Source organism: Lipotes vexillifer, unplaced genomic scaffold (assembly GCF_000442215.2).
Source record: "Lipotes vexillifer unplaced genomic scaffold, Lipotes_vexillifer_v1.1 scaffold575, whole genome shotgun sequence".
Lineage (NCBI taxonomy): Eukaryota > Metazoa > Chordata > Mammalia > Artiodactyla > Lipotidae > Lipotes > Lipotes vexillifer.
Genome location: NW_006780198.1, coordinates 767,802 through 778,913, shown reverse-complemented (window position 1 = coordinate 778,913; position 11,112 = coordinate 767,802). Strand labels below are relative to the sequence as shown.

Below are 11,112 nucleotides of genomic sequence, written 5' to 3'. Positions count from 1 at the left end.
GTCCGTCCGCCCGCCTGCAGACCCCAGTCCTCGGGATGTGGGGAGGGGAATGTCACCCCTTTTCTCCTTTTCAAATCCAGTCAGGTGGCCCCAACACAAGGCGCTGGGAGGAGGGAGCAGAGGGCCCCCGGTAGTGGAACCCATGTAGCAGCAGGTTTTTTGGGGGTGGGGTGGAGGGACAGGCAGCAAGTCGTGAATTCTGATTTACATAAAATAACCGGGGTTTCGGCCGGAACCTGAGCATATGCAGATGAAGCTCCTTGTCAGACCCAGCGCAGGAGGGAGAAATGATTTCAACCTGTGCTGCAGCGGTTACCATAGCAACCAATTATTCAGTGCTAAATTATAACTGTTTATAACACTCGTGAATGGGAGGGCTCATATTTCATTCTTTCTTTTTCCCTCTCAGTCTCGAAGGACCCCAAATTGAGAATGACCAACTCTCTGAGTCCTTCCTTTTGAATTTAAATGCCTGCTTTTTAGAGAGATGCGGTGTGTGCTGAGTGCTGGGCATAGAGGGAAGGGGGAGAGAGATGCGAGGCCTGGATCTAAAGACATCTGCAGAGCTGGGGGAGGAAGGGTGGGCATAGACTGCCCACTCGGGGTCCCCAGGGCCTTCACGGGTGGCATGCTGTGCCTTCAGTGGGCCCGGGGCTCAGGGCAGACACCCCTGCTCCCTACCCCCAGTTCCTCGCACACCCAGCCCGGGTGTAGGATTTAAGGCAGCTTTGCAGATGGATTCTGTTGCGACTCCAAGTTCCCTTAGATTCTTCTGCCATCCAGGGCATCCGCTATAGTTCTGCCCGGGGCTGCTGCAGCCCAGAGGATAGCATCAGGGTCACAGCCCCAACTGGTCCTGATGTTCAGAGCCCACAGTGTGGCTCGGGGCTCAGCTTGGTTCGGGGCTTTATTAGGGCATTTTTGCTCTGTGCCTGTCTCCTCCCTGAATGTGGCTTGGCCCGCACTCTCTGTAAGTTTCGAGATACCGAATGGTGAGTCTACTCCTGGTTCCTGGTCATTCCTCCCCTTCTTGCCACTGGCCGATCTGCATCCCTCCAGGTCCTGCTGATGGGTCACTTCTCTTCGAGTTGTTTTCAGAATCACTCGCTGCCCTTCCGCTTGCCCCTTTCTCTGCAAGGGAAGATGTTGTAACAACAAAACCCAGGAAAAAGGAGGCCCTGGTCTAGATGTGTCCAAACAGCTGGATACAAAGAGACGCTGTGGATACAGACTGATTGTACCATCGGGAAACCCATCTCCAAAGACCTGTCCTGCACCCCGCTCTCCCGGGGTGGGCAGGGGGGCTTGGATGAGATCGGGGTGCAGGTGGGGGAGAAGGCAGGGAAGAGAGGGGATCAGGGAATGGGCGGGGAGCCGGAGAATGGAGGAATCGGTCTTCTCCTTGGCCAGGCTTTCCTCAGGGCAGGGAGGGGTCTGCGCCTTCCCTGAAACGAGGGGCTGCCATCATTTCGTCCCCCGCAGGGCTCTGGGGCGCTGACCGTCCTGCTGTAGCTCCGGCTCATTCCTCGAGAAGAAACTTTGCCCTCCTGTCCCCCCACTTAGCCCCGGAGTGGCTGCTGGACTAACATACCAGTACAAGCACATCCTAGTCTGGGGAGCTCACTAACATTTCACCCCCTGGGTGGGGCAAACCCCTCAATTGTGAGGCCACCTGGAGCTAGCTGGAGGCGAGGGTCTGGAATAAGGAAGTGGGTAGTTAGTGTAACTTTCTTCATTATTCACAATACTAAAAATTAGGATTCCTAAACATCTTTAGTTCCCAGCATTGGTTGGTCAATTCACCCATACCTGTGGCTGAGTTAAAGACTTTTAAATAGCTTGTGTTTAATTCTTCTGGTCAGTTTAGAAGGCATTTTGCAACAACTGGAAGTCAGCATATTTCACAGATCAATTCTCCCTCCCTCCCTTCCTCCCTCCCTACCTCCAGCTCCCTCTGGGCCCTGTGTTCAGAGCTGTGCTGGCCACTCCCCGCCTCTCCTGCACTTGGGATGAGGCTTGCAGGCTCCCCAGCCGATACTCGGGGCACCTCGCCCTCAGGTGCGGCCACAACAGCCCCTTCTGTTAGCGTCCTGTTGCCCGTCTGCACTGTAATTGTTCCCCAGCTGCAGGCACTTGGCTTTAGTCCAGCCCCGATTCGCAGAAACGAGGTGGGATGAGGCTCGTTGTGTCCTCCGGTTTGTGGTCCTGGCTGCATCTTCAGCTTCCGAGCAGAGTTGGGGGCATCGTGGGTACTTGGGACTCTCCTATTTCAAAATGCTTAAGGCCTTCTCTCTCACGTGATCTCCTTTGTTCCTCTTACCGCCCTGTATGGCACCCCCATTTCACAGACGAGGAGGCTGAGGTCAGGATGCTGCAGTGACTTTTTGCCCAATTCCTCACTAGCAAGGGTCAGAGCTCCGAGACAGTCGTCTGTGTCCTGCAGCCTCCCCAGGGAGCCCCCGGACCCACCGTGGGTCCTCCTTTCTCTTCCCTGCTCTGGTTCGCGGGGTCCCCAGGGCAGTTGAGGGCCAGCCCCACGGCCCTCCCTCGGCGGGCCCCACAGCCTCTGTCCGCGGTGCTGAAGCTGTGGCACTTTCCTCCTCCCATCCTTACCTGTGCGGGGGTGTGGCTGGGATAGAGCCTGTCTCTCAGGTCTATCGAAGGGTGCTCTTTCCAAGCTGGCCAAACTCTGCATCCTTGGGGGAAGTGGACATCCCTGTCTGACCCCTGCCTCCCCAGAGGACCGAGGCAGGGCTGGGAGCTGTGGCCATGAACCCTGGGAACGGGATCGCGTGCAAGGCTGTCCTGCCCTGGGCAGGCTCTGGCAGCAGCCAGGACCGGCGCACTGCCCCTGGAGCCCGCCCAGTGTGGCCGACCGAGTCAGTATTCCGGGAAGGCCCGGAGGCCCTGCTGCCTGCCAGCCACCAGCCAGCACACTGACTCAGCAGCTTAACGGGCATAAAAGGTTTGGGAGCCGAGCAGCAGGAGAGTCAGGAAGTGCAGGGACCCCACGGGTGGGTCCTTTCCCAGCTGTGTCTCAGGAAGAGTCTCCCTCCTGGGAAAAGACTCTCAACTCCACGGTGCGGCTGGAAAGGGCAGAGCGGGCCGGGGGCCTCCCAAGACAGACCCACTGCCCTTGCTGCCCTCCTTCTCTGCATCTGCTCCCTCCACTCCCCCTCCCTTCCTCCCCCTCCTCCCCGCCTTCCTCCTCCCTCTCCACCTCCTCCCCTCATTGCTTTTCCCGGAGCTCACATCCTTCATTTCTCCAGTTCTTTCTTCATCTCTTCCGTGCCTCTCTTTGCCGCCTCTAAACCGCCAGCATGAAGATGCCAAGTGTCATCTTCATTGGAGCATCCGTGCCTGGCCTCTCCTGCAGACCCAGGCCGGGAGGGGCCTAATCAGCCTGCTTGCCTCTTGAAAAGCCCGGAATACACAGCTTTCTCAGCTTTCTCGCAGGGGCAGTGCCTTTCCGATGGGGATGCTCTGTCTGTAAACACCCTTATCTCCATATAAATGGGCCATTTTCTGCCTGTATGGATGGAAACTGAATCGAGGAAACCTAGCTTAAGAGCTGCCTAAATTACTTTTGTCTCATACTGGGATGAAGCAGCCAGGGTTGGGGCGGTGGGGAAGGTGGGCTTGTGCCTTAGCAGCGTCCGGAGAGCGCACAGGCAGATGAAACTGGGATGTGCGCTCTGTGTTAATCGTAGGTTTCACTTGACACACGTGACTCCATAGGATGCAAAGATGAACAGAGAGGAGCTGGGAGCCGGGGCGGAAGTTGGGGGCTCTCCTGCAGCGTGGACAGCATTTTGGTTTCTGGCTCTGGGCATCACATCCTCTCTACGAGCGCCTGGGTCCAAGTGCCACCGCTGACACGCGTTACGATCCCGAAGTCCACAGAAACCTGAAACAGGGCCGTCTAAGCGGGCTGCACTGAGCTTGCCTGGTGGGGGCGTGTATCTTCACCCGAGGCCTCGACTCACCTGCACAGCACCATTTGTCACCAACCAGTCATTGGGGACAAGACCCTTACCCCGTGCTGGCTCAGGGCGGCCCCTCTGGCTGGGATTTAGTGGTCTGGTGGGTGAGACTCTGCCAGGAGGCCGCTCTCAGGGCAGTGCTGCTGCCTGGGACTCTGCATTTTCTTTGGGCCCCTGTTGTTCTCACCGTCCACCTTTCTCTTCCAGGGGAGCAATGATGAGCTGTCAGAAAATGAAGAGGGTCTGGAAGAGAAGTCGGACAGTGAGGGCAGCGACTACTCCCCAAATAAAAAGAAGAAAAAACTCAAGGACAAGAAGGAGAAAAAAGCCAAGCGGAAAAAGAAAGATGACGACGAGGACGACAACGATGACGGATGCCTCAAGGTAACCCTGACGCCTGGCTGGGGGACCCTGCTTGGGCGGGCTGAGCCTCCTGCTGTCAGCTCCCTGCCTTCTGACCCGGGAGCCCCTGTGGGAAAAGGGCCAGAGCATCCTTTCCCACGAAGGGCCGTCGGGGCAGATGGGTCTGTGGGTGTGAGTGCACGCGCATGAAGGTTGGACACAACTTTGTGAGAAATACTGTAGCCACAGGTCTCTGAGACACATTAGAAATAACAGTGGATGGCACTTAGGAGTTTGGGGAAGAGGTCGTGCGGCCTCTTGCTGATGTATTGTCCGCTGTTTGCCCAACTTGAGCGGTCAGCTGTTTCTGAGGAGAGCGATGGTCTGAACTCAGGTTTGGTGTCAGGAACCTCTTGGTCGGAGCAGTTTGGGAGAAAAAACAAATGGAGCTTTCGCTAAGAAGTGGCTGGACAGCTCCGCTTGTGGTGGAAGGGGGCCTTAGTTAGCACGGGTTCCGAAATTCATCCCACTTGGGCACCCAGGAGAGTGTCCCAGGGAAGGAGAGTCAGGGAAGGTATAGTGACGGGACCCCCCTCCCCGGTGAATGTGGGGCATGACGTGGCCCCTGGAATGTCAAGGCCGCTCCTTGCGGGGGGTGGGGGTGGGGGCTCCACGGGGGTGGGGGGAGGGGCCGAGGGTAGGGCGGCAGATGGGCTCTGGGTCCTGGGTCTCTGGGTCGGGTGGGGGCAGATGGCAGATGACAGCACCTCATCCGGGAACCTCCTGCTGCCTTCGATCTTTGATGAGGCTCAGTTCGGGCTGGCCGTGGATTTGAAGATAAGTGCTCCGTAAATATTAGTACAGTGGCTGCTGGGTGAGGCAGAGGTGGTGACTATTGACTGAAGTTGGGAAGTGCCGGCGGTGTCCCGACACCGGAGGGAGCTCATTAGTTGGCAGGTGTGTTATGAGTCACCTGTGACTGATGACAGCTGAGAAACTGACAGATTTGGAAGATGAACTTACAGGAGTGATTCAGGGTCGTCCTGTAATAATGTCATCGCTCACTTGCTGCTCTGCTTCCTGGTGGGAACCTCCAGGACTGGCTGTGTGTCAGGAGCAGGTTGGCCAAGGGAGGGGACCCCACGTGGGAGCACCTCTGAACTCCCACAGAGAACAGGGGGCCGGGAAGCGGGTCCCTTAGGGCCGAGGGAGGCCGTGTGTTCCGCCCGGGTGGCCTTCCCTTGCTGGAGCAGACAGCCCAACTCTGAGGGGCTTAGGCAGTAAAAGGGGTCTGTTGGATCAGCAGCCCTAAGAGTTGAGAGGCAAGGGGGCTTCCAGCTAGGGGGACCCAGTGGTGTCATCCAGGGCCCTGTTTCTTTGCCTTTGGAGGGTCAGCTTTGGGTTCAGGCCAGGCACCCTCGTGGCTGGGAATGTGTGTAGCAGCAGTGCAGGGCTTCGTGGACACCCCCTGCCCCATCCAGCAGGAGGGAAAGCTGTCTTGTGTCCTAGCTGTCCGCACAGGAGACTCAGGGGCGCCCCGGCCTGGACCGGTTGAGTCACATGCCCACCTGGATCAGTGACTGTGGCCTGGGATGGCGTGTGCTGATTGGTGGAATGGATCAGTGGGTGGGGCTGTCACAGCTCAGGGCTGCCTGGAGCAAATGGGAAATAGGGGTGAGGGCCCTGTTCCAAGCACCTGTGCTAACTGCTTCCCTCCTGTGACGTAGGTGCTGTTATCCCCATTTTACAGATGGGGAAACTGAGGCCTAGAGAGATGGAGTAGCTTGTCCACCTCTCACTGCTAGTCTGTGGCAGAGCCAGGATTGGAGCCTGCCTCTGTCCAGCAGGTTCCAGTCTCATAGCCAGCACCACCGCCCACCCCTCCCTTCCCAGCCATCCGGGGTCTGCTTTGTGACCTGACGCCTGGGCGGGCTGGCTGTCTTTGTGCCCTTGGGAACTCACGCACCTCCCTGGGCTTCGGTGCCCCATCTGGAGAGTGAAGCAGGAGCCGAGGGACCCTCTCTGGGCTCTGCCCCAAGCTGGGCCACTGCCCTGACCAGGGCACACCTTCCTGGTCCCCGAACCCGCAGTGACCTGCCCTTTCACGAGGTCCAAGTGTGACTGTACTAGGTGATCTCCTGGGGTGGACAGAGTGAGTCCTGATATTATTCCTGCCCTGGACATGCACATGGCTTCCCCCCAAACCCCCGCATTAGCCCCCTAGGCGTGTGGCCTGCACCCCGTCATGAGCTGGTATCTGGGCCGTTCCCACTGATCAAGGGGCTGGCGGCCTGAGATGCTGTAGGATGTTTTCAGTGGTGGGTGAGAACTGCTCTCGTTAAGTTGCTGACATAATCCCCCTGCTTTTCCGAGGCGCCCTGGGTGGGGCCCTGGTGGGGGGTGCAGGGTAAAAGGACCCCCACCTCTCATTCCACCTCCGGCCTGTGTGTCCGTAGGAGCCCAAGTCCTCGGGGCAGCTCATGGCCGAGTGGGGCCTGGACGACGTGGACTACCCGTTTTCGGAGGCCGACTATCACACGCTGACCAACTACAAGGCCTTCAGCCAGTTCCTCAGGTGGGCCTCGGGGCCACCATGGCTGGGCATCCACGGAGACTGCCCTCGAGGCCTGCCTCCCCCGGGGGCACCAAGTGGGGCGGCCAGAGGGGCAGGGCCCCGGGCTCCTGGGGTGGGCTTCCAGGCTGACACTGACCCTGGGCAGAGCTGGCAGGAGGGGCAGGCAGGACCCTTCCATCTCAACAGGTGGTCCTGCTTTCCCTCGCTGGTCCTACCCCCAGGGATGGCAACCCCAGTCATTCCCAGGGGTCTTAGGCCCCCGTGGCCACACTCAGCTCTGAAAGAAATGGGACTGGACCCCTAGGGGCCTGCTGTAGGCCCCTGCCTCTGGCCCCTCGTGTCTTACAGGGTCTGAAGACCCAGTTAGAAGATCACTGGCCACATAAACAGGGAGTCAGGAGCCTTGGGGGTGGACTGCTGTCTCTGTCTTGGTCCTCTTCCCTGCCCTCCTTTCTGCCCGGTTTTCCCAGTTTGCTGCATATGCCAGGCGTGGGACTCGGGAGAAGAACGGTGGGCCTGTGGGGGGTCGCATGGGGGTCTCATCCCTTCCATGGGGCTGTCCTCACCCTCCTGCCTCTCCCCCCGTGCAGGCCACTCATCGCCAAGAAGAACCCGAAGATCCCCATGTCCAAAATGATGACCGTCCTGGGCGCCAAGTGGCGAGAGTTCAGCGCCAACAACCCCTTTAAGGGCAGCTCGGCGGCGGCGGCCGCAGCGGCGGTGGCCGCGGCCGTGGAGACGGTCACCATCGCGCCTCCGCTGGCCATCAGCCCCCAGCAGGCACCCCAGCCTGTGCCCGTCCGCAAGGCCAAGACCAAGGAGGGCAAGGGTAAGGCTGCACCCAGTCCTGCTGGCAGAGGGCCCCCAGGCCCTACAGTCTGGGACAAACGGGCCAGTCTCTATCAAGGACCCAGTGCCTTGGTTGACCTTGGACCCACCCACCCTTCCTCAGCTGTGTTGTGGCATCTGTCCTGCCTCTCTCTTGGGGCTGGCGGCAAAGTGAAGGAGGCGGTGGGCTCAGAGCTTTGGGAGTTTTCCCAGGCGTGGAGGAGGGGACAGAGGTGTGGCCCGTGCTGCTGGGAGTTAGGGGGCTCTTGGGTTTGAGCCTGCACCATTCCCAGGGGGAAGGGGTCCCAAGGTGACCCGTGGATTGCTCTCTTCTGAGCACCCGGCCCTCGGGGTAATGGATGTACATGGGCATGGGCATGGGCGTGGACAGGGCCACCTTCCCAGGGAGGCCAGGAAGGAGGTCCAGATACAAAATCAGACTCTGTGGTGGTGTCTGGGTGGGGAGAATAGGGACAACAGAGGCTCTCTGCCACTTGAAGTTCTAGGGGAGGGACCTTTCTTCCCCGGATGGAGGATTTATGGCCCCACTGGGAGTAGGGACATTGATCTCCCCGGGGCTCTGAGTGGTGGTGTCACCTGCAGCTCACCTTCCTGGGTGCCCTGACCTGGTTTTTTTTTTTTTTCTTGGCTGCGTTGGGTCTTCGTTGCTGCATGCGGGCTTTCTCTCGTTGCGGCGAGCGGGGTCTACTCTTCGTTGCGGTGCGCGGGCTTCTCATTGCAGTGGCTTCTCTTGTTGCGGAGCACGGGCTCTAGGTGCATGGGCTTCAGTAGCTGTGGCACGCGGGCTCGGTAGTTGTGGCTCGTGGGCTCTAGAGCACAGGCTCAGGAGTTGTGGTGCACAGGCTTAGTGGCTCCGTGGCATGTGGGATCTTCCCGGACCAGGGATCGAACCCGTGTCCCCCGCATTGGCAGGTGGATTCTTAACCACTGCGCCAAGGAGGTCCCTTGACTTGGGTTTTGATAGGGGGCAGAGAGGACGCTGGGGACCCCTTGTTTCTGCCCCAAGGAGCTTTGGTTTCTGGGATAATGCCTCCCTTTAGCAGGTCCCACGGGGGCCCCGGTGGGTGAGTGACGCGGGCTTTAGAGACTGCTTCTGCTCACCTCCCTTGCTGTCTGCCCAGCCAGCCGCCTTTCTCATTTCTTCTCGGGCTCCAGCTGCTGAGCTATCGATTCCCTGAGCTGCCTATTCAGAGCCTGAAAAATTGAAATAGATTTTCCATGGTGCCACTGAGGTTACAGCTGGGCTCCCAGACCCAGCTCTCTGTGTGTGATGTGGGTGGAGGAGGGCCTGGGGCGAGGCCATCTGCCTTCAGGCCTCCACTTTCCCTGCTCGGCCTGGTGGGGGAGGCTGCTGGAGGTGGGGGTGGTCATTACTCCCCAGGTGACTAATTGTCCTGTGACCAGTTCCATAAAAACAACCTCACCCCTGCTGGCCACCTGGGAGCCAGCATTTCCTGGGGATGATTGGCAGAGGTGAGGGCGGTCTTGAGTGGTGCCGGTGTGTGAGGTATGGCAGACAACCCGGAGGCAGCTGGGGAAAGGGCTTCCTGCCCTAGCACATCCCTCCAGGGCCTAGGTATGGTCCGCAGGTGGGTGGGTGTGCCCTTAGTGGCCCTGGGGGCCCTGGGGGCTGGTGGCTCCACTGGGGACAGCTCCTTTCTGGGGAGAGGGATGGGACAGGGCTGTTCCCAAGATGGCAGCACAGTGGCCGGAGCAGGGACTGGGCCAGGGTTATTCCCTGGCTTCCCCCTCTACTGTGCAACTTTAGCAAGGACGTCACTTTTCCCAGCCTCAGTCTTCTCATCTGAGAAGGGGCAACGGCAGAAACCAGCCTTTCCTTAAAGCGGGTTCTCAAGGCCGAGTGAAAGCATGGCGGTGAGCGAGTGAGCCATGGCGGGCGCTGGTTATTCCACCGGTGCTTTTCAGGGCCTGGAGTGAGGAGGAAGATCAAAGGCTCCAAGGATGTGAAGAAAAAGGGCAAAGGGAGAAAGGTGGCCGGGCTCAAGTTCCGCTTCGGAGGGGTCGGCAGCAAGAGGAAGAAAGGCTCCTCGGTGAGTGCGAGTGTGAGTGTGTGCGTGTGTGTGTGCGCGCGAGTGTGAGTGTGCGTGCGCGTGCGTGCGCGAGTGTGAGAATGCGTGCGTGCGTGCGTGTGTGTGTGTGTAACATGCAAAGGTTGGGTGATGTGGAAAGCAGGGCTATCAGTTCATTTTCCTGAACCAGGCAGGGGGCAGGTCTTGTACACACCATCCCCCCGCCCCCGCCCCGGACTCTCCCATTCTACATTCAGGCCTGCTGGGCCTGTTTCCCCACCTGACTGGTGAGGGGCTCAGCCTGGATCCTTCCAAGGCCCCCTGTAGCTTGAACTCTGGGTGGGTAGCTCTCCTGCCCACCTTGCTGAGCTGGGGGCTCAGTCCCGGCTCCTTCCGCCCCAGCTGCCTCTCCATCTGGGCAGCAGGCGGGAGAGTCCTGGGGGGCACCTGGATGCCCAGGTCTGCTGGGAGGGCAGGCCCCAGGAAGGTGGCATGTAGGCAGGATAGGGCTGGGCTGGAACCCTGCCCCTCCCTTGCCCTCCCAGGGCCAGCTCTGTCACCAGCTTTGGAATGACGCTAAGTCCGTGTCTGAGCCTTTGAGCCCTCTTTCTTGGGGGGTAGAGGCATTCACCCCCCTCCTGCCCCTACAGGGCACCTGTTTCCCTCATCTGACCCAGCCCTGCAGAGGGGCAGAGATGGAAGCCATCTCTTTGTCCCTTCGTAGGGGCAAGTGACAGGTCTCAAGTTTAGCTGCTGTGGAGGGGAGCACGGAGCAGCAGGCATGGTCCAGCCCGGAGCTGGTGGTCCAGCTCAGCTTAGCTTTTGAGCACAAACTAATGTGCTAGGCCCTCTGCTCCACCACGGCGGGCCCTGCTCTGGAGCTGCTCGCAGGCTGGAAGGGTTTGGGCACGTGCGCTGGGAGAGAGCCAATGACAGGCAGATGGGACAGGTCAGACCTGGCACAAGGCTGTGCAACAGGTCTCATTAGGGAGAGATCTGGGAAGGCTCCTTGGGGGAGGTGCCCTTAGGGCTTCCTCTTGAGGGATGTGTAGGAGTTTGGCAGGGAGGAGGGCAGGGCCTGGGAGAGTTCCGGAGGTGAAAAGTGTGGGGAGGGTCTGAGGGCTGGAGAGCAGGGCTTGGGGAGGAGGGTGGAAGGCCGTCAGGCTGGACCAGTGGGCTGAGGGTTTTCTAGCTGGGTGGAGGAACGAGATGAACCGGAGATAGACAGCACTGTGCCTCTGGAGCCTCCACTGTGCCCTGCCCGCCCCCGCCCCCAGGCCTGCAAAGCCTGGAGATGAGCCCCCAGGGCTGGCTCCGGGCTCACAGGGCCCCC

The 11,112-nt window shown here is 59.6% G+C and overlaps 1 protein-coding gene across 1 annotated transcript in view; it reads left to right on the top strand.

The window, feature by feature from the left end:
- Positions 1 to 11,112, top strand: part of CHD5 (chromodomain helicase DNA binding protein 5) — a 53,332-nt gene that overhangs the window by 3,558 nt on the left and 38,662 nt on the right. The window contains exons 2-5 of the mRNA XM_007453281.1: positions 4,191 to 4,367; positions 6,782 to 6,900; positions 7,491 to 7,729; positions 9,676 to 9,800. Of these exons, the coding sequence (XP_007453343.1) occupies positions 6,806 to 6,900; positions 7,491 to 7,729; positions 9,676 to 9,800 (459 nt within the window). The 5' untranslated portion in view covers positions 4,191 to 4,367; positions 6,782 to 6,805. The remainder of the gene's footprint in view (positions 1 to 4,190; positions 4,368 to 6,781; positions 6,901 to 7,490; positions 7,730 to 9,675; positions 9,801 to 11,112) is intronic.